Raw genomic sequence first — 24,697 nt, 5'->3', positions numbered from 1 at the left:
TTTCCCCAAGAATTTGTCAATGAAGTATTGCTACATGAAGAAGTTTCCTCACAAAAAATTAAGTACGTATCTTACCGGGCAAGATACCAGAGTGTGATATATTCCTTATATAATCCTTATGGGTAATCTTTTTAATTGCCAATGTCGCAATTTTTAGTGTACTTATTTCTTAAAACATATTGAAAACAATTTAGAAATCACAAATACCAAGAGATATAAATTAAGGAATGTGTCGTCTGACCTTAAGAAAGAGAACTTGCAGTTAACTTTCCCCTTGAAAATCACTATACCATTTCACATTAAAAAACCTTAAAAATTATTTGTTATGTTAATAATCATTGTTCATATATATGAACTGTATTTATTATTACATATAGGTTAGGCTTTTGTAATTTCCCCTTTGGTACCTTTCTTTGTACTCTGTTATTTTTAGACAGCCTCGCTTTCAGTTTACCTTCAGCGTCAGTAGCCACTGTTTCGTTGTCAGATATTACTTAAATCAATTGCCATCCTTACCTTATGGATTTATATAACAATCAATTTTACAATTCAAACATACCTGGAATTGTATTTAATCATATGCGTGTGTTAGTAACAATCCTTACAATATTTATATCGTGTAATTCAAGTTTTAACTTTGAACTTCGAACTTTGAACAATGGCCACGGGTCGTAGATCACCATCGAGATCTCCATTCTTACAATTGGAAGATGCGGATAATCCTTCAAATTGGACTGTAGTTGTCTTAAAACAGAAATTATCGGATCTTGGAATTGTTATTAATGTGTCACTTTCTCACAGTGCGCTAAAGAGAATTTACTTGGACAATATTCGGGAATAATGCAAATAATGCAAACACTGCTGCTATGTCTTCCAGATCAGCAGTTACTCCTGCTCCTGGTAATGCCAATTCATTGGCTAGAAATGCAGTAGGATCTTCAACTAGTGTGCCTAGTCCCATTCTAAATTCTGTGCAGTAAGACCATGCGAATGGATCCAACTCGGAATCCTCTAGGTCTTTTACAGTATGCTTCAAATTCAGCTTAACCCTTGTAGTGCCGGGGGTGCTATAGATAGCAGCATCTCTGAGTGCCGAGCTGATAAGGAGGTCCAGCTGCTGACTGTGCCAGGCTGATTTATAAATTTCTCTCTAATTGCATATGCTGCAGATTATCTTATTTATCACCATTCTATAATCACTTTTTCTGATAACAATCTACACAACTTTTTTTCAGAAAAAACAAAATAAGAAAATTGTGAAGAATTTTTTTTAATATTTCAACTCGGTAAAAAACTACAAAAGCTTTAAACTAAAATTTTACATTTAAAATGTTAAAAAAAAGGAAATTATTGGTATTTTAATGTCATTATTTATTTCATAGTAGATTTCTGCGATTACTATATTGTAAGAGCTAGTCCTTCATGTTACTACTGGCTATACTTTCACATCTTGAAACATAAAATTATGATTGCTACAAGTCCTTTTTTGACATCTGTTTATTGGACATGGAAATCCGATTGTGGCTCTCTGTTTCTTTCTTGTGAAGTATTGAATATATCTGCCGTATAGTAATTTTTTTTAACCAAAACGTCTTCAATAAAGTAATCAGAAATAAACTTTAAATGTCAATCAGTTTGTGATCATTTGACACAGTTGTATCGATTTTTTTCACCTTTGAAACTGGTGACGCGCAGTTTTTTAAATCCATGTGTCCTCAAAAGTGACTGCTCCAAAGTATTATTCATGACCATGGAATCAAATCATCAGAATTCTTCATTGGAATCTTAATTTAGATATATTTCACGAAATAAATCTTTTATTTTCTGCATGCTATTGCTGTAAAAGTGTATTTCAATCGAGCGTCTTCACTGCAACCTCCATCTTGTTTTCAAACTTTCCCCAAAGCACGCGATCAACAAGTTTCATTTTCTAAGAATACTTGAAGGAATTTCCCATCAAGAGCCAATCATATCATTAAACAACTGGAAAATCTATCTATTTTTAGTAAACAACATTGAAATGAATGGATTCCCTTTATTTCATTGGTTAAAATATGAAAGAAAACGTCATGTGTGTAAAGTCGATATACTGACGACTGGCAATGAACGGAAAACATGGCGGCTCTCACATTATCGACGACTGGCACTGTGATGGCGTTATCTGGGTCCTCGCTTTATCAACGACCGGCACTACAAGGGCTAAGTTTATTTCACCCTGGTTTTTGGGTGTGTTATCTTTTCAGTATGTTTCATTTTAGCCGATTTATTCATTAGCTGTAAACGTTGTCAGTCCCCAGTGTCCAATATGGAATGTTCCAGTAATAAATTTGTCATAAACTATTTAATCTTTTGTTATATATAAATAAAAATAATTCCTCCTTGAAAGAAAAGGGTGGAGTATCAAAAATGAAAGAAATAAACAGTAATCTACAGATTAAAAAAAAAACAAACTACAATACAAAATTTTTTTTTTAAATTTAAACTCACCTTTACCCAAGGATGCTTTGTACCAATTTTGATTAAAATTGGTCCAGTGGTTCTTGAGAAGAAGTTGAAAATGTGAAAAGTTTACAGACGGACAGATGGATGACAGACAACAGGTGATCAGCAAAGCTCACTTGAGCTTTCAGCTCAGATGATCTTAAAACGTATTGCAATATGAAATTTTTTTCAACGAATGGCAATATGCTAGAATATTGATATTATTGTGCAGCTGTAATAAATTAATAATCCAATTAAAACACACTATGAATTCCAACTGATAATGATCAAATAAGTTTACTACATAACATGTGGAATCCAATAATGAAGGTAAAACTATATAAAACTGGTAGGTAGATGAATCCAAAGCAAGGCAGGGGTCTAGAAATTTTCCAAAGAGGTGTAAATGTATAAAATATATATTGTAATTACAAATATTTTTTTATGCAACCTTTTATCTATTCCAAATATGGCAGGAAAACAGGTGAATTGATGATGGAGGTTGGTTTTGAGAAAACTGATTGAGGGAGGGTTTGGAAATTGTTTTTCCTATCCAAATATTTGTAAAAGTTTGCATAATTCAATCATTTACAAAAGTTGTGATTTTTGGCATCTAAAATTTTAAAAGTTGTTCATCAAAATTGGTATGCATTAAACAGTAAATGAACGTCAGGTTTGAACTGGCTCGGTGTGTTTTCCTAAGAAAAAATTCATGACTGCCATAAAATTTTCTGGAAATCTTAATTATCTCCCCTTAAAGGAAAGTGTGGCCTTTCATTTAAACAAGTCAACTTAATTTCCTTCACCCAAGGATTCTTAGTGGCAAGTTTAGTTGAAATTGACAAAGTGGTTCTATAGAAGAAGTGAAAATGAAAAGATTTTACACAAATGGACAAATGTACACTGAAAAAATGTGATCAGAAAAGCTCAAAGAAGTTACAAGACGATATGCTGCAGAATATCAGCATTACCTCATATGTTGTTTCCATAGTTGGCTCACAGTAAGCAAGGACACCTTGAAACTTTTGCATTCTCTCTCGTATGACTGATTCTGGCATGGACTTTGAAAAACCCATTCCAGACCAAATGTCTGTTGGATTGCGTGTTTCACCATCTGGTTTTCTTTGCATAGCTGCAATAAAGAACTAAATTAATTCCACAGTTTTTAAAATTGTTCCAATGTAAATGTTTGGCAGACCAGCCTTAATTTCTTTAATACTTTAGATAAATCAGTTATTTATTTCTTAAATAATTGCATTTGAACCTCTAAGACACTGAAAATAGGGGACTACAATTCTTAGAAATTGTTTGTTTTGTTTTATTTCATACCTCAAAGGATATCGATCCTTTACCAATTCTTTATTAAATGTTTTAGTGTTCAACTCCCATATATAAATTCTTGACTGGTGAACAATGTCACATGATATGGAAACAAATATATAGTACTAAGACCCACCCATTCTTTCCATCTTTATTCATGAAACAGAAAGTGAAAGGTCATCTGAGTAATTCATGTGACCTAAAAATTATATTTTTTCCTTAAGATAGGGTCATAAAATATCCAACATGAATGATCCTCTAAAAATTTTCTTTGACTAATTGGTGATCGAAGTACAGTAAAAACTCGGTTATAACGAAGTCACTGGGACTCGTGAAATTACTTTGTTATATACGTAATTCATTATATCCGTATAAGGAATTCGTAAAATTTATATAGCTGGGGATCCAAGAAAACTTCGCTATATCTGTGAATTCGCAATATCCATGTTCGTACTAAACAAATTTTACTGTATAATGTCTAAATATTACTGGAATTGTGACAAACATTTTTGATTTTCAAACAGCCTTGTGTATCAATTATAAGCTTCTTATTTTCAATCATCACTGTTTTGGGGGGACCATTGTTCATTGATTTTCTGGCTTACCCTTAACCATAAATTTACATCCCCATGAACAAAAACTAAATGTAACAGTACAATAGATCTTCTGTAAATATGAGATACCCACAAAAAGTATGTCTCCACAAACCAGTAAAATTTTGGTGGTCCATGAATACTGACAAATTAAATTTTAAATGCTTCCACAGTATTTGATACTGCTTACAAAAATATTTGTGATATTTGATACAGGTACTTCTAAGCTTTTTTTTCTATATGTGCAATGAAGGAAAAACTTACAATAATTTGTATTTTGCTGTTCTTCACCGTATCTACAAATTTTAATCAAATAATTAAAATGTAATGTAAAATGAAAGTATGGAAATTTAATCCTTACCCTTGGTTGCCATTAGTTTCTTTTGTTCATAATCTTCAACCAAAGAATAGGAATTCCCAATCAACTCAGCATCATTAGCTGCTCTTAACTGTAAAAAATTTTGATGAAAGCTCTCCATATCAACTGTGTTCATGTTCTCCATATTTACTTCTGTTGCAAGATTTTGAAGCTTATGAATTTCCTGCAAATTCTGCAACATCTGAATTTCATTTTGCAGAATTTGAAGATTTTGGAGTTCTATTCCACTTCTGGTGCAATTTGCCTCTTCTGTTGTTTTCATGGCATCTCTGGAGCTAATTAATAAATTTGAATAATTATCATTTTAGAGCAGAGAAAGACAAAATTGTAAAGGTTGCATGCTTAAAACTTTCATGGTGTGATTACCAGGGTTTGACACTGAAGTACATCTGACAGATCCAGTCAAAAAAAATGAGTGGCCCGCTTGTGTAAACAGTCTGTGAACTAGATTGTCTGGACATGTGGATAAAATAAATTTAACTTACATCCACTGAACATTTCCTCCTTTATTTCATATTAAAACACTTCGAATTCCCTTAATCAAACCATTCATGCTCAAGTAGTTTAAACCAGTTTTCAAGCCTAGGAATTGTAAGAAAGAATTTTTTAAGCAGTATGTGGGCTCTTCCATCAATGAAACTGGCTGCAGTAGCTCAGTGGTAGGGTGTTCTCTTTGTGATTGGGAGAGATCCTGGAGGTTCATTTCTCATTCCCTGTGCCAAGTCAAACCTAAGAATTTAGCACAAAATAGTGAGTTGTTTTTTTTTTTGCCAAATGCCCTTCACTAGAAATGAAAGTCATAGGTCTTTCAGATGACCCGTTAACAAGAACCCAGCCATTACTTAATATTAGAATTATGCATATACAGTGGCTTCCATTTTATCGGATAGCGGTTTAACGAATATTTCGGCTATTTCAATATAATATCAGAGCACAAAACCATTTCTTATATATTTATTAATAATGTCACCTGATATTCTGATGAGAAAATATTGGAATTTCGTTTTATCCGATACAAAAATTTAGACTATCATAGTGTTTTTTGATAATCAGCACCTTGTTCACACCTCCAACTTCGTATGTGAAGCCTTTGTTTACACAGTTTGACACCAATTACCTTGACTGGCTTGAGTACGACAATGAGGGGATTAGTTACGGCTGGACGCACACAGGCACCTTACCTGTGTCGATAGTGGGCATAGTAAATAGATATGTTTTGATTACAGTTGTGGTGATCAGCTTGGGTTCAATGATGCACTTGTTAATTATGACAATTATTTGCAATTTTTTCGGCGTGAAATTTATTTATTAAACTGATTAGCTTGTGTATGACAATTTACTTGGATAATGAAATAAGCCTATTCAATCGTTTAACTTGGTCAATTGGCTTAATATTTATTCACTTTTCAGTGCAAAATTTATGGTAAAAATAATAAATGGACCGTTCTATAAAAATACGTCTCAAAATTCATACCATCTTTCTCCACATGGCTCTCGAAATCTCTCTTCAGCAGACAAGAACGAGACTGGTAAACTCACACACAGTATAAAATACGTAACCGTATTAAAGAAACAAATAAAAACGAAACAATTACATATATTTAATATTTTTGTTTATTTTTAATTTACAATCTATCCAGGGAAAAATAGTTTACAGTTATTAATCAAGCATTTAGTCTACTTCCGTTTCCAAAATGGCGACCATCGAAGAAGGAATGTAAACATGTGCTGAAGAAAGATGGCAATAACTATCAAAGAATATATTCTATACGTCAATTTATTTGAAAAAAGTGAAATAAATTATTTTTAGTAAAGTTATTAAGTAAACATGTCAAAAGAAAACGAATGTGCAAGCTGGAAATTTCCTACGATGTATTATCAATACATGTAGCTCTATGCATCTATCTTTGGACTCGGTATGAAGCAATCGGCTATTCTAATTTTCGGCTATTCGGATAAAACAAGGCTGACAACTTGACTATTCGATAAAACGGGAACCACTGTACTGGCAAGAGCATGAAATCTCTGTTTTTATTCATTTACTGTAATTTGGTTGTGTATGAGTATCAAATTACTAAGAATGTTTTGCTTTTTTTTTTTAAACTAGTGGGTAATGCCTTTCCCAGTATCAATTTAATCACATTATATTCAATCTTGGTATTAATCTGTAAAATACAGCACTTAAATTGTTAACTCTGAAATCTAACTTGCTTGCAATGTAACTAAAACATTTCTCTCCTTCTTCCTTTTTCTAATTTTTTTTTTTGGGGGGGGGGGGGGAGGGGGGTAAAACAATCATAATAATGACAAACATAGGTAATCAGACATTACAGAGCTCGCCTCAATGAATGTTTAAGTAAGGCAAAGTCCCACACTAAACTAATAATCTGGTAGTGTGCATCCCTTGATGCATCATCCATGCAAGTTGGTTCAGGTAGGTCTTAAAGTTACTTGGATAGGACCTGCTCTAAAAAAAATTATTCTGATCATCCATCAGGAAAATGTAGGTCAGATCCAGCATCTGAAGCAAGTCTGGTAGATGCATCATCAATGCAAGATTAGTCCAGGTAGGTCTTATAGTTGCTTGGGAATGGACCTGCTCCAAAAACTTTAACCTGATCACTTTTCTGGAAAATGTAGTCAAATCCAGCATCTGAAACAACTCTGGTAGAGTGCATCAGTGAAAAGTTGGTTAGCATAAGGCTCACTTTAGACTAAACTGCTCCAAAACTTTAACCTAGTCACTCATCTGGAAAATGTATGTCAAATTCAGCTTCCGAAGCAAGTACAGTAGTGTGCATCCTTAGCTGTATCATCCATGCAAGTTTGGTCATTATAGGGCTTATAGTTACTTAAAAAAAATGCTCAAAAAACTTTAACCTAGTCACTCATCCGGAAAATGTAGGTCAGATTCAGCATCCGAAGCAAGCCTGGTAGTGTGCATCCTTAGATGCATTATCCATGCAAGTTTGGTCAATATAGAATTATAGTTGCTTGGAAGCCAGACCTACTCCAAAAACTTTAACCTGCTCCAAAACTTTAACCTGCTCCAAAAACATTAACCTGGTCATTCTTTAGCTGAAGCATCTTCCATGCATCTCTGATTGATGTATGGCATAGTATTTAAAAAGAAATCTGCTCCAAAAACTTCAACTTGGGATGCTGATGCTGAGGGTATCACATAAACTCCCCCCAACTTCGTTGAGGTGAGCTAAAGATTAAGAAGTGTTTTTCCCATTTAAGGGGATGAAGGACACATGGTCACAGACTCAGTTTATCTACGCCATACTCTCTAATAATATTAATATAAGTGCAAAACATGATTTAAATCATCAGTACTTGTATAAAATTTTGACAATGTGTTTTACTTCACCATCTTATATAAAAATATTAAAAAGTTTTAACATTCTTATAAACATTAACATATTATGAAATTGATTGATCCACTCCTGTTTCCCTACACTGCACATGCACACGATCTGTTAGTACAGCAAGACCATAATTGGTGAATACACAGGCAGTATTAATACGTAAACATAGGTAATCAAAGATTACGAAGCTCACCTCGACGAATGTTATCTACATGTAAGGCAAATTTCACATCATATTTTTTTTCTAGTTAGGGTACATCCCAAGATCAATATCCATGCAAGTTTGATTTAATTATAGACCTGCTCAAAAAACTTTTGACCTGTTTAGTAATCAAGAAAATTTTGGTCAGTTCCAACATCCAAAGCAAGTCTGGAAGTTTTCATCCTTAGATGCACCATCTATGCAAGTTTAATCATAACAGGCCATAGTATTATATATCTACTCCAAAAAAATTACCCTGGTCACTCATCTGGAAAATGTATGTCAGATTCAGAATCCAAAGCAAGTCTGGAAGTGTCCATCCCTAGATACATCATCCATGCTAATTTGGTTAAAATATGGCTAAAATTCACTCATGTGGAAAATCTAGGTCAGATCCAGCATTCAAAGCAGGTTGGTAAGTGTACATCCCTAGATGCATCATCCATGAAAGTTTGGTCCAGGTAGGGCTTATAATTACTTGGGAACGAGACTACTCCTAAATATAAACCTGGTCTCACATGTGGAAAATCTAATTCAGATCCAGCATCCGAAGCAAGTGTGGTAGTGTCCATCCCTGGATGCATCATCCATGCAAGTTAGGTCAAGGTAGGGCTTATAGTTACTTGGGAATGGACCTGCTCCTAAAACTTTAACCTGGTCACTCATATGGAAAATCTAGGTCAGATCCAGCATCCGAAGCAAGTGTGGTAGTGTCCATCCCTAGATGCATCATCCATGCAAGTTTGGTCCAAGTAGGGCTTATAGTTACTTGGGAATGGACCTGCTCCTAAAACTTTAACCTGGTCACTTATCCAGAAAACTAGGTCAGATCCAGCATCCGAAGGAAGTGTGGCCATGTCCATCCCTAGATGCATCATCCATGCAAGTTTGATCCAGGTAGGGCTTATAGTTACTTGGGAATGGACCTGCTCCTAAAACTTTAACCTGGTCACTCATCCAGAAAATCTAGGTCAGATCCAGCATCCAAAGCAAGTGTGGTAGTGTCCATCCCTGGATGCATCATCCATGCAAGTTAGGTCAAGGTAGGGCTTATAGTTACTTGGAAATGGACCTGCTCCTAAAACTTTAACCTGGTCACTCATCTGGAAAATCTAGGTCAAATCCAGCATCTGAAGCAAGTGTGGTAGTGTCCATCCCTAGATGCATCATCCATGCAAGTTTGATCCAGGTAGGGCTTATAGTTACTTGGGAATGGGACCTGCTCCTAAAACTTTAACCTGGTCACTCATCTGGAAAATTTAGGTCAGATCCAGCATCCGAAGCAAGTTTGGTAGTGTCCATCCCTAGAAGCATCATCCATGCAAGTTTGATCCAGGTAGGGCTTATAGTTACTTGGGAATGGACCTGCTCCTAAAACTTTAACCTGGTCACTCATCCGAAAAATCTAGGTCAGATCCAGCATCCGAAGCAAGTGTGGTAGTGTCCATCCCTAGATGCATCATCCATGCAAGTTTGATCCAGGTAGGGCTTATAGTTACTTGGGAATGGACCTGCTCCTAAAACTTTAACCTGGTCACTCATCTGGAAAATCTAGGTCAGATCCAGCATCCGAAGCAAGTTTGGTAGTGTCCATCCCTAGATGCATCATCCATGCAAGTTTGGTCCAGGTAGGGCTTATAGTTACTTGGGAATGGGACCTGCTCCTAAAACTTTAACCCGGGACGCCGACGCTAACGCCGACGCCGACACCGACGCCGACGCCGACGCCGGGGGTATAGCATAAGCTCATCTCGACTTCGTCGAGGTGAGCTAAAAACTGGTCATATTCAGCACATGGTGAAGAATTTTGTTAAACAGGGAACACAAAAGTTATTTTTGCATTGATGTTGACAGAAATCTTATGTTGGTTTATTATCTTATTTCGTTTATTTAGCTTACATGTGACGTCATAGTTGGTTTTTCCTGTACTCGAGAAATGTAAACGACACATTTTTTATCATGCTAATGTTGTTTAATGATGTCCTGTGCAATATTGAGGCATTCAATATTTTCAAAGTTAATCAATAAAATAAAAGACTACAGTTCCAATGTAAATTTTCAAATATTGATTGATACATTTTGAAAATTGAAGTTTTTGTTGTTAAAATTGTTATAAAAGCTTTTTAGTACACATTTTCCCCTATCCAGATGCAGTCTGATAATAGAAACCCTATTCATATTCTAAAATATTTTTAAAGATATATGTCCATTGACATATATGCTTAAAAAAGTCCCATAATGGACAGAATAATGGGCCTACAAACATGGAAAATAAAAACTCCTCTTAGACATTGTGGGGCATGGTATTTGTCAATCAATATCTCTAAAATAAGGTGAGAAACCTAATCATAGAACTGCTTCAAGATATGTGGGATATACTAAATTAGTAATATTCAAAGTATGACCAGAAGTCTGATGAGACTGTAGCTCTACTGGTCTGTACGTATAACAAAGGAAAAGAAGCACTTGAATTTGAAATTTTGCAACATGCAGAAATATATAGAATTATGTATCTTAATGTAGTTTACTTGTGTGCCAAGTTATATTGAAATCAAACAAAAACTGTAGGAGGAGTAACATTTTGAATGTAATTCACAGAAATTTCTATTTTAAGTAAGGCCAGGTAAAATTAATCTTCAGATTCTCATCCCCGCCCGCCCCTCTCAAAGTGCCTCCCCCGTTGCTTTTTATTTTGCTTTTTGGGTGTCAAACGTATTATTTTCATGAATTTTTATTCAGCAAGAATCTGGGTCAAAATTTAAGAGTTATCTCCTGTCTGTATTAAAAGTCGTGTGGCGCTATTAATTAAAGCAAAAAATCTATGTGAAGAATGGAGAAAAATAGGCAATAAAAGCAGTTTAAATATGTAAGGAAAAGATAATTTGTCAGTATAGAGAAGGCAGAAAAGCAAAAATAACATAAACACATCTAGAACTGTCATGAGCAAGTTTTTAGAGATTTTAACCAAATAAAAATAGACAAAGAAAATGACACATTGTCAAGTTTTTAATAATGATCTCCCTGCAGTTGTATGTGATTTTGCATTAAAAAAAATAAAACATAGTCCAAAGACTTTAGAGAATAATAGTGCTACGGAAATGTTAAATCTTAAAACTGTTCAGGCCTAGGCTTTTCAGTAGAATATTTTACAGATTTACACAATCTTGTTTTGCAAATATGATATATTTTAAAGTCGAACATGTCAAGTCTCAAGAACGATTGAATGTATGAGGACAGTGGAAATCTGTGATATATCACAAAGAACAGAAGGAGTTGTTGGTAAAACTACAGTAAAACTTGTTGAATCTGGATGTTGTGCATTCCGGCATGTTGTTCAGTCTGGCGTAATATTTTAGTCCCAAGAATTTTCTTTATAATTTATGTTTAATAAATGTTGTTCAATCCGGATCTTGCCTATTCTGTAAACCGGCTGCTATTTGAAGAACTAACTGCTCATAATTAGTACAAATTATCTCTAATCCGGCCACTTATTTTTACCTGTGCCAGATGGTCATTACAGAAGTCTCGCGTTGGGGTAATTATTGTCCGGTTAATGATCTCTCCTGTATCGACAGTTTAGATTTTAACAAACGTGATAAATAAATCATTAATGGCTCAAGTAAGGAGATGGTTGCGTAAAGCGTGTCTGTAGAAAAACTTGGAGACTTATTCATGACCTCCTTTCTACTTTCGTTTTGCATGCATGACGTGCAATTCGAATTAGTTCCCTTTGTGTCGCTAGTTTACAACGACCATAACGACAGAAGATTTTTGTCCAATATTCATAAAAACATTTGAAATTAACAAATACAGTGTCAAAATATTCAAACATATTAATTTTAAAAGAAAGAAATTAATTAGCAATCTGTCCCTAACAATTACAGCTACGATGAGGTTTTGGAATGTGTTTCAAACATTTAACGATCTTCAAATTTAATAAATGACCAAGAGATATTATATTTCGTTACTGAATGAAAAAAACTTTAAACAGAAATGAAAATCTGAAGAACAAACAGAGTTCAAAACAAGCGAAATAGATGATTTTTTCAAGTGAAATGTTTGATCAAGTATTTCAGTATTTACCACTCTTTGTTTATATTTTTTATTATTTAATTATTTATTATTTATTATTTTTAACTTGATATATAACGGTTCAATTTTCTCCAATCCGGATGTTGTCTAATCCGGCCAAAAATTTTGGAACCACTGGTTGCCAGATTAGACAAGTTTTACTGTATAAGGTATTTGGGGAAAGGCTGATGAGAAAACATGCATATGCAATTTATTTGGATCAGCACCTCATTTTGTTTGGCGTGTGCCGTATCTGTGTACTTGATAATTTGTTAATAAATTAAACTATAAATACAGTGGCTTCCATTTTATCAGATTGTGGTTTAACGAATATTTCGGCTATTTCAATATAATATCAGAGCACAAAACCATTTCTTATACATTTATTAATAATTTCACCTGATATTCTGATGAGAAAATATTGGAATTTCGTTTTATCCAATACAAAAATTTGGACTATCATAGTGTTTGTTGATAATCAGCACCTTGTTCACACCTCCAACTTCGTATGTGAAGCCTTTGTTTACACAGTTTGACACCAATTACTAGTGTTGTACCGATAATCAGAAAACATCGATTGTCAATGAAAAAATGCTACCGATTCCAATGATCAATTATAATTTTTCATAATCGATCATCGGAAACATACTTCTAATAAAGTACATTTCAGAATTATCCATTTCTGGTTTAAAATTTATTTCTTCATAATGAAAGAAAATGGCGTCTGCTTCTGATACTAGCCAACTAGCACGAAGCAGAGGTGTTTAGGTACCACGAGTAAAATTTTGTGTGGGCTTATAAAATTTATAACTCGTTCGCCCATGTGGTGAATTAAAAATCAGCAGGACCATTCCAGTCCCCTTACTGAAAACAGACGTTTTCCCCATGTTTTTTCCTTTAAAACTTCCAATCAATTGAATAAATAAAAGTAACATGTTCCTATTGTTCATAAATATCCTTCATCTAATCCATTTACCAGTACTACATGATTTGTGAAATCCCTAAAACGATCGTCTTTTTGTCTAATCCAAATTTCCTCCATTCCTCTGTGTATCGTTTATACGTGGTAGATATCCAATTAAATTATTTCCAATTACTCAGTCATATGAAATGGAAGTTTTATTAGGTGTCTACTTAATTCAGATACATTTCAAAAATAAACTTAAAAAAATCTTATTCATGTGTCGGTGTCATGCACTTTATCAGTAGGCTACTAAGTATATAGTCCAATGACCAGGAAAAGGGGATTACGTATATATAACCTTGCAAAAAAGAATAGTAAAATTGTTAATTGAATTCAATTTTATTTCCTATGATAAAATATTTATGCGAAATTTGATTTTACAAAGTAAGAACTTCAATTTTCATTTTAAACAAATGTACATTATATATCTAATTAGTATCTACTTAAATTGTCCTAGTGATGTATTCAAAGGGTTAAAAAAAAAATCACAGAGATTGTGGGTTAACAGATTTAGCTGTGGGCTTCTAGCCTAAATATGAAACTTTAGGAGCCCACATGGCTAGTGGAAATTTTAGTTAAGTTTAAACCCTGTATATAGAAAGTGTGACATAGGTAAAAACAACAAAAAAAACAATATATTATATATTTTATATATTCATGTTATAGAAATAATATGAAATAATTGTAATAGTCTGCTTTTTATATACCAAACTATGACATCTGATTATAATCGGTAAAATCGCATCGGAAGCAGTAACCGATTCCAACCGATGGACGATTATGAAAATTAACCGATGTCCCATCACTACCAATTACCTTGACTGGCTTGAGTACGACAATGAGGGGATTAGTTACGGCTGGACGCACACATGCACCTTACCTGTGTCAATAGTGGGCATAGTAGATAGATACAGTCCCTGAAACATTTCCCATTTCTCCGTTCGCTCACTGTTCGTTCAGCGTGCGTTCACCGTTCGCTCTCCGTTCACAGTTTTGCGTTCAGCGTTCACCATGCGCCCACGTTCACCGTTCACAAAGCGTTCAGCATTCGCTCTTCGTTCGTTCACTTTGCGTTCACCTGCGTTCAGCGTTCACTTATCGTTCAGTCATTATTGTCATTCAGAACTCCGAAGTGAAAGGACTTATCCTTCTTTAGTAAGGATTTACAGGTTTTTTTAATTTAATAATTAACATATCATGTTTAAAGAATCATTATTTCATGGGAAAAAAATTATCTACAATATTTTTTTTTTATTCTAACTTAGCTCTTAGGTTATTTATTAAATTTATCTGGAAAATAAATGTTATAAGTATGTTACCTATGTAGAACGATGCTGAAAAATTAAATTTAAATATGGGCAATATACAGATACATTGTACTTCAAGCACTGCAACATTTTGTTGTTATGTTAAAGACGACAAATCGTTAATGGATAAATAATCATTCAAGTCAATTAATTTACCAACTGCAGCAAAAATAGGAAAATATTTATTTCTAACACATTTTTTTTTTCAAATAATACAGAAATACATGTTAGAAGTAGTTCTGAGAATTATAAACAGTACTGTGGATATCCAGTTAATTAAATATCTTTAGAGGGAATTAAATTGACATGTGGTTTAAAAAAAATATTTGTTTAAAATGTAATACATTATAGAATTTTTCTTCTACTTTACATATATAAAGTCTTTCATTATGGAGAGAGAGAAATGCCTTTATAACATGATTATCATTAAAATAACCAAAGTGATTCTCCAGTAATGATATTTTTCACCATAACTTTATATGTTTGCCATTCGATATGATTAAGAGCCCCCCTCCCCCCCTTTCCCTAAATCGGTTACTTAGTATTTCCAGTATATTTTAAATAACATTTCAAAAGAAGTTAATGTGTTTTGTAGCACAAAAATTTCAGTTTCAAAACAAACATGCATCTAAACAAAGTCATTAAACAATAGTAGTTCAGAATATACATGTGCCGGCGGTGATATTTTAAATTGGCAGGGAGTATGTTTCAAATTCAAGCGGCTTAATCATTCCAAGTGTTTATTCCCAATGTATTTTATTCATATTTTTTTTTTTTAGAAATGTTGGAATCAGAGCTAGAAATGAAAAGAAAAAATGTTAAAACTTCTTGAAAATACTAACACTTTGTCTTCGGTGTGACGAGACTTTCACACCTGCAGAGTGTCGAATGATTTTGATTGACAGGACAAGCACGTGGACTTCGTGTGAACTTGAAGCAGGAAAATAAAAACCGATTATGACTGTCAAACAAATGGATTTGTAGATAAAAAATGGTTACCTTCACTGCCTGATATATTTAGAAAAAAAATAAGAATATTTGTTTGATATAGGTACATGTACAAACATTTGAGGAAAGGGGGGCTAAAACCAAATCTCTCTCTCTCTCTCATTTGTCTGTTGAATAAAAACTATAACAGCATATAACTTAAATATCAATTTGTGAACACTTAATCTACAACAAAAAATATGAATGCCTCTTTGTATCATCTTGTCCGAGTATAATCACGGCCGGGAAATGTCTACAGATACATGTAGAAGTCTGCTCAATAAATCATCATAAAAAAATAAAAATGATACATAAATATATTATTGCATTAAAATTTTAAAATACGAGTGTATTCATGCAATACGTCCACATACCTTTGTAAAATATTTTAATTTTTTTTCTCATTATTTTAAACGGAATCGCCTTGGCACGGAAATATATGTATGGTTGTTACAACCGTTGTAATTCATTCTATAAGTCCGTAGTTTTCTCTTCTAAATTCCACATTATTTGTAATGGTTTTATATATCAAATAAGAATAAACATATTCTACATATAATAAACATATTTATTTTGCAACTAGATTAATTTTATCTTTCATACTAAAGAGTTCGGTAACAATTACAATGTTTTACAGCGCTATAAGTCGTGTTACTAAAAAACTGAATTTAAACATCGTACATATGTGCTGAAAATATTGTAAGAAACTTTAAATTAATAATTTTGCTTAATGTGCTTTTTCATTGACAATTTTCATTGATTTGTTTATTTATTTATTATCTATTTATTTTTTAGCACCAGGCATTAGAAAACAAAAGAATAGTTTCAATGCAAGGAAAAGATCAGAGGCATTCCGAATAAATTGTTCATCTTGCGTTCACCGTTCATTAATCTTTCACTTTAAGCTCGCGTTTACGCTCTGTTCGCATTCTGCGTTCGATCACCGTTCACACATCATTCATCAAGTTGCGTTCAGCGTTCACACATCGTTCACTCACCGTTCGCTCTGCGTTCATTCAGCATTCGTTCACCGTTCGTTCAATGTTCGCTCACCTTTCAAGTGGGAAAGTAGAACGTTTTTAGGGACTGTATGTTTTGATTACAGTTGTGGTGATCAGCTTGGGTTCAATGATGCACTTGTTAATTATGACAATTATTTGCAATTTTTTGGCTTGAAATTTTAATTATTGAACTGATTAGCTTGTGTATGACAATTTGCTTGGATAATGAAATAAGCCTATTCAGTCGTTTAACTTTGTCATTTGGCTTAATATTTGTTCACTTTTAAGTGCAAAATTTATGGTTAAAATCACAAACGGCCCAAACTATAAATATACGTCTCAAAATCCATACCATATTTCTCCACATGGCAAACAAGTATGCATGAGACTGGTAAACTCATTGACCAGAGAATTGTCACAAAATGGATAAAATATGTAACCATATTAAAAAAACAAATAAAAACAAAGAAGTTACATTTATAAAAAAAAATATGTTATATTTTTGTTGATTTTTAATTTACAATCTATTCAGGGAAAAATATTTTACGGTTATTAGTCATGCATTTAGTCTACTTCCATTTCCAAAATGGCGACCATCGAAGAAGGAATGTAAACATGTGCTGAATTAAGATGGCAATTACTATCAAAGAATATATTTTATACATCAATTTATTTGAAAAATGTTATCATATTAAATTCATAAGTAAGTGAAATAATTTATTTTAGTTAATTCACTAAGTAAACTAATCAAAACGAAAACGAAAGTGCAAGTTTGAAATTTGCTACAATGTATTATCAATACATGTAGCTCTATACATCTATCTTTGGACTCCGTATGGAGCAATCGGCTATTCTAATAATCGGCCATTCTGATAAAATTAGACTGACAACTTGACTATTGGATAAAATGGGAGCCACTGTATTTTAATTTTCTATACAAGAATCTTCTGTAGATATTTAAAAGAATATGAAAACAATAAAATCTATTCACATTGGCATTAACATAATGTAAAAATTACATGTATGTGTACGAATCTTTTATTGATACTTTCAATAATAAAAAATAAAAAATAAAATCCGTCCACCCGCCCAAATTTTTTAGCAAATTAGGATGAGAATCTAAATTTTAAATTTATGTGGCCTAACCATGGCAACACCATTCACTGAAATCAAAAACCGATATTAATACACTATTATATAACATAGTGTAGTCTAATTGTGTGCCAATTAGATTGATATCAGATGAAAACAGTAGCAGGAGTAATGTTTTAAAGGAATTTTACAGAAATTTCTATTTTTAGTAACCATGGCAAGACTGTTCATCGAAATAAAAAACTGATGCACTAAATTATGTATCATAGTGTAGTCTACTTGTGTGCCAAGTAATATTGAAATCAGACCAAAATGGTAGGAGGAGTAGTGTTTTAAAAGGATTTTTACAGAAATTTCTATTTTCAGGAACCATAGCAACACCGTTAATCAAAAGCAAAAACTGATGCACTAAATTATGTATCTTAGTGCAGTCTATTTGTGTGCCGAGTTATATTGAAATCAGACCAAATTTATAGGAGGAGTAGCAATTTAAAGGAATTTTACAGAAATTTCCATTTTTAGTAACCATGGCAACACTGTTCATTGAAATCAAAAATCGATGCACTAAATCATGTATCTAAGTGTAGTCTACATGTGTGCCATTTTACATTGAAATCAAACTAAAACTGTAGGAGTAGCATTTTAAAGAAATTTTACAGAAATTTCTATTTTTAGTAACCATGGCAACACTGTTCATCGAAATCAAAAACCAATGCACTAAATTATATCTTAATGTAGTCTAATTGTGTGCCAAATTATATTGAAATCAAACTAAAACTGTAGAGGAGTACTCTTTTAAAGGAATTTTACAGAAATTTCTATTTTAAGTAATCATGGCAACATCGTTCATCGAAATCTAAAAAATAATGCACTAAATTATGTATCTTAATGTAGTCTTCTTGTGTGCCAAGTTATATTGAAATCAGACCAAAACTGTAGGAGGAGTAGCGTTTTAAAGGAATTTAACAGAAATTTCTATTTTTAGTAATCATGGCAACACTGTTCATCGAAATCAAAAATAGATGCACTAAATTATGTATCTAAGTATAGTCTACTTGTGTGCCAAGTTATATTGAAATCAGACCAAAACTGTAGGAGAAGTAGCGTTTTAAAGGAATTTCACGGAAAATTTTACTTTAAGTAACCATGGCAACACCATTCATCAAAATCAGAAACTGATGCACTTAATTATGTATCTTAGTGTAGTCTACTTGTGTGCCAAGTTATATTGAAATCAGACCAAAACTGTAGGAGGAGTAGCATTTTGAAAAATTGTTTACAGACGGACAGACAGACAGACGGACGGACACCTTACTATCGCATAAGCTCTTCTGGTATCTGACCAGTAGAGCTAAAAAAACTGAATGACAATTTTTTTGTTTTTGCTAAAGGTCCTTCTCCCCCCTAATGTTTACAAAATACAACACATTTCACTTTAATGTTTACAAAATACAACACATTTCACTTTAATGTTTACAAAATACAACACATTTTTACTTAAATGTTTAAAAGTACAACACATTTTGTGACAATTCATTAGATAAGTGGCAAATAATAAAATAAAACTTAAAGAAACATAAATAACAAAACTATATATTTTTACCTTATCATTTAGAATTGTTATGCAAATGAAGATTGTTTAGGAATTCAATTTTTAAAGACCTCATCTCAAATATGCAGTTTGATCAATAATATTTGTTACAAAAAATGCAACACTTCAAGATAATAACATTATATGTAGATGCTTCATATTTTGAACATTTGTGAAGAGGTGATAATCATTTGAAACATACAAAATCTTAAAAGTTGTCACAGTTTTAAATCTTTCCTATATCTATAAACAGAGAACAATAAAAGCAATCAAAAGGCCTATGGGCCACAACCCTCACCTGAGTTACTTTGGCCCTGTTGTTCTTCACTAGATTTCCCCCCTTATTGTGGCCCCACCTTAACCTTGGGGGGGGGGGGTTCATAATTTGAACAATTTAGAATCTACACTACCTCAGGAGGCTTCCACATAAGTTTCAGCTTTTCTGACCCAGTGGTTCTTGAGAAAAAGACTTTTCCATTATATTTCAATGTAAAACTTTGATCCATTTTGTGGCCCCACCCTACCTTGGGGGGGGGGGGGGGGGGGCATGATTTGAACAATTTAGAATCTACACTATCTCAGGAGGTTTCCACATAAGTTTCAGTTTTTCCAGCCCAATAGTTCTTGAGAAGAAGATTTTTAAAGATTTTTCCTATATATTTCAATGTAAACTTTGATTCCCTTTTGTGGCCCAACCCTACCCCTGAGGGCCATGATTTGAGCACTACCTCAGGAGGCTTTTCAGCTTTTCTGGTCCAGTTGTTCTTGAGAAGATTTTTAAAGATTTTATTCCCTGTATATGAATGTAAAACTTTGATTCCCTATTGTGGCCCCACCATACCCTGGGGGGGGGGGGGGCATGATTTGAACAATTTAGAATTTACACTTCTTAAGGAAGCTTCCACTTGAGTTTCAGCTTTTCTGGCCCAGTGGTTCTTGAGAAGAAGATTTTTAATGACCCCATCCTATTTTTGTTTTTTCTTGATTATCTCCCTTTGGAAGGGGGCTTGGCCCTTCATTTTAACAATTTAAACTCCCCTTTACCCAAAAATGCTTGGTGCCAACATTGGTTAAAATTGGCCCAGTAGTTCTTGAGAAGTTGAAAATGTGAAAAGTTTACATACGTACGGACGAAGAGACAGAAGGACGGACAATGGGTGATTAGAAAAGCTCACATGAGCTTTCAGCTCATGTGAGCTAAAACTGGAAAGATTACAAAGTGAATGAATAAATATAATTGTAAGCTTACTCAGATTTTCAGTAACAACTATTATTTTGAATGATGACATACAATTTACGTACAACATACTTGGAGTATCTGCATGAATAAGAGTATCAAAACTCAAGTTAATAATATTCCAAAATGAAATGAGAACATTTTGCAATCAAATTTAATTTTAGAGACCAGTCATGAGAAGTTTTATATCCATGATGCTTAAAACATTTTTGTTATGTCATTCTTTTGTTCCTACAGTCTCATATTTCAAAGAGTGTACTAGCCATAGTCCAATATTATTTTCATGAGTACAGTATTATATCTAATATTGTACTCCAAAAATAATGCTGGACTGTGTGAAACAAAGGATGACATATCTAGCTTTTACACAATGAATGAATAAGGCAAATATGCATTTTATATAGAAATCAACATGTCACAATCCAATTCAAGCTATATAGAAATCAACATCTCGTAATCCAATTCAAGCTATATAGAATCTAATGCAAGCTATATAGAAATCAACATCTCGTAATCCAATTCAAGCAACGAAACATCCAAAGTAGGACTATCCAAGAAATCCCTTAGAATTTACACTCAGTTCACTTATTGTGAAACTACTGATATTGACACAAATTATATGGTCCATTTAACACTTAATATTAGATTTATGATTTTTCCGAAAACACATCCAAATAAATCCATGTAAATACGTGATTCTTTGAAAAATGTTTGCATTCAGGGGAAGAAAAAGAGAAATGCGGGACAAGTTTAAACTCGATCTGTTTATATATCCCATACAACTCCAATTTTTTTCCAAATTAATTTACCTAAAGATGACGGGCTTTTGATATAAAAAGGGACAAAACGGTACTTTCCTGGAATGTTTGCCTTCTGGTCACTTAATTCTTCATCCATTAAAAAAAACGATCCTTCACAATACTCTCAGAATCGCTTAATGTCATGAAGTTGCTCAGCTCTTTTTAACGAATCCATAGAGTGCCACATTGATAAATAATATATAATTGAGGTTCAGTAAGGGTTTTTAATTCAAAAACTATTCATCCCTTTGAAAGAAATCTCTTAAACTCCTAAGTGCCCCATCCATCTGGTTTGGTCACCGTCACCAGTATCGTATTATGACAATGGCCAATATAAAAGTGCATTGAAAAAATGTTTTAAGATACAAAACTCAGATGGTCTATTATGCCAGATACAAGACTGAGACTCGGTGCTTTGCACCTTGTCCCAGTCCCGTATCTGACATATTAGACCATCTTCGTCTTGTATCCCTTACATAGAGTGATCCTATTATAATTAATTATTGTATAATCATATAATTAATTAAATATTAATTAATTAACCCATACAAAAAAAAAGGTACATATAGGCATGCCTTTTTTGTGCCAATTCAGTAACTAAAGTGTGCCTACTAATATAGGTACAGAAAAGGCATACCTATTCTATGCCAATGATGAACTTAATTTTTTTCCAGTGTACCTAAAATGTACCTTCTTTGGACTTTGTCATTTTTCAGTGTGCCTGAAATATACCTACATTGAACTTTGTCATTTTTCAGTGTGCCTGAAATGTACCTATATTGGACTTAAATAGTTTCCAGTGTACCTAAAATGTACCTACATTGGACTTAGTCATTTTCTAGTGTGCCTGAAATGTACCTACATTGGACTTTTTTTCAATGTGCCTGATTAGTACCTATAAAAGACTTAGTCATTTCACAGTATTTTAGTTTACTTACCCATACAAAAAATATTAATTTTTCCATATATCTTTTCTTTAAATTTTGTACCTTGAGGATGAGTAAACTTTTAGAATATACAACTTTTTTGTATACCTAAAATTGACAGTCATGTTTGAATTTAACTAAAACTTAATTCAAGACTTTGTCATTTTTCAATGTAACTTCTAAACTAAATTGGACTGTCACGTTTATTGCTTCTGTGTAACTTAAAACTGATTTTTTCAACATATGCACCTATTTGTGATAATACAGTGGCGCCGCGTTTATACGGACGCCATTTATCCGGACGCTTCACCATCCGGACGATATTTTTTGGGAACCGATTTTTCCACGTTATTTTGTCTCATTAATCCGGAAATTCGCGTTCCGTATCCGGACGGTCAATTTCTACTACAAAACGTAATAGTTCATAGAAAAATGACTCGTTTATCCGGACGGTAATTTTTCAAGAAAAGACTTTTTCACACTTCGCTTGCATTCGTGTTGATTGTTGTAAAAACATTGGCCATGCAGTCAGTTTGAAGACGGTTACCTGTGACCTACAAACAATAGCGTCTATAATTAGCGTGTGTTTACCCTAATTCAATCACACGTTTATCTTTAATATTTAGCTTACACTGTGCATTAATTAAATAATAATCTGTTCAAAATCAGATTGCTAACTGTATGTACATCGGTAAATTCATGAGAATTTTGGAGAGTTGTAAATAAAATGAACAATAAATAACGAGCGATTTCGTAATGCTCTTTATCATGTCGATTGCGTTAGTTTAAAATACTGTTTTCCATTTCTAAAAACGTAAATGTATTTGAAACGCTTTTTTCCCACAAGACAGTTTAGAAAGGTACATAACTGAAGAAATATCTCTATTTAATGTACTACCGTTTACAAACGTCCATTGCTTTAGAAAAGATATATAAAACTGGCGTTACGCACAGAAGTTGATGACGTTTATCAAGGTATTTTTAATGATCGAAATTCAAACTTAGCGTCTGTAGAAAAAAAATATTGATAATCATGAAGATGGCTTGTGTTTACGAGTGTTTTTAATACTTTGTTTGAGTAAGCTTGCATTTAATTTTATAGTAACCCTGTGTAATGAATATACGGGGTTAGTTTATATTTGAACATTTTTGATGATGATGCTGAACAGTTCTGTCATATCATATGAGCTTCAATAATTATAATACTCGTATATGGCTAAATAAAACAACTGTAGATCAAAACTTGCTCAGCCCATAAAGTCACAGGTCAAAGAGAAGGCGAATTAAAATAGGAGGTCTCAGCATAAAATTGCCCATCCATTTTTTTTTTATTGTGTAAATTACATTTTAATATATTTTTTTCTTTAATCAATTACTGCTTTAAAAACAATAAACCAAAATATAATTTAAAAGTTTTTTTCTTTGCTGTCACATTTGAAACAAGAATGTGCATATATACAATGTACATGCTTAGAGAGTACTTTTTGAGATGTGATTCAAATATCCGGACGATTCATTTATCCGGACGATTTCGTTGGGGACAGAGGCATAAACGAGGCGCCACTGTATTTAAATACAATCATGTTTTTCAATCATAGAAAAATGAAAACTCAAACAAGTGAATCAATAATTAATAATGATTAAAATTATACTTTTATAGTAATACAATTATATCATGACATTTAAGATGTGTGATTTGTGTGTGTGTGTTGGGGGGGGGGGGGTTAGTAATAAAAGCCACTTTTTATCCACCATTTCTTTTTTTTTTATTATTATTATTATTCAACAATTTGTTCATTTAATTATTAATTATATTATACTTAAGATTTCATTTCATTAATGCAAGCATAATGTGTACTGTGTTGGGGGAAGAAAAAACAAGAGCACTGCTAAGCGGAGCATCCCCTCGCGGCAGGCACTTCACCGGTAATGGCAAAATTCTCAAGAGGGACGTTAATGAAGATACAATCAACTAGTTAGGTTTAAAATATTTAAAGGTAAAGAAAATCAAATATATTGCAGCACAAATTATATTTCTTAACAAAATCATCTTTGGGGGGGGAAGGGGGGTGTCATTTTTAAAACAAAGTGCATAACATTGTGGGGGAGGGGGGAATAACATGCATATGTAATTGGGCAGTTTCCCTTATTCCTAGCAGAAACATATCAGGTACGCTCTAAGTTTCAGTAATTTACCTACCTATGTAAATCTGAAAGTTGCATGCAATATGCATAAAACCTGAGAATACCCTCGGAAGCAATATTTCTTCGTAATAAAAAATGACAATATACCGGTGTTGAGAGGTCACAGAAACTTGTGAAATGTCTTTATAGCTTTGAGGAATTACATGCGCCTCAAGAATAAATTCCATGTT

At 33.1% G+C, this 24,697-nt stretch overlaps 1 protein-coding gene across 1 annotated transcript in view; it reads right to left on the bottom strand.

Annotated features, from left to right (window-relative positions):
- LOC133191008 (protein bicaudal C homolog 1-like) overlaps positions 1–24,697 on the bottom strand; it is a 524,664-nt gene that overhangs the window by 105,305 nt on the left and 394,662 nt on the right. The window contains exons 14-15 of the mRNA XM_061326674.1: positions 4,756–5,048; positions 3,453–3,613 (exon numbers count right to left, since the gene is read on the bottom strand). Of these exons, the coding sequence (XP_061182658.1) occupies positions 3,453–3,613; positions 4,756–5,048 (454 nt within the window). The remainder of the gene's footprint in view (positions 1–3,452; positions 3,614–4,755; positions 5,049–24,697) is intronic.

The sequence above is a fragment of the Saccostrea echinata genome, unplaced genomic scaffold (assembly GCF_033153115.1).
Source record: "Saccostrea echinata isolate AGI-Se365-2 ecotype Australia unplaced genomic scaffold, CSIRO_AGI_Sech_v1 ptg000022l, whole genome shotgun sequence".
In the NCBI taxonomy this organism is placed as follows: Eukaryota; Metazoa; Mollusca; class Bivalvia; order Ostreida; family Ostreidae; genus Saccostrea; species Saccostrea echinata.
Note: the sequence above shows the minus strand (reverse complement) of the source record. Positions and strands in the feature narration are given on the sequence as shown.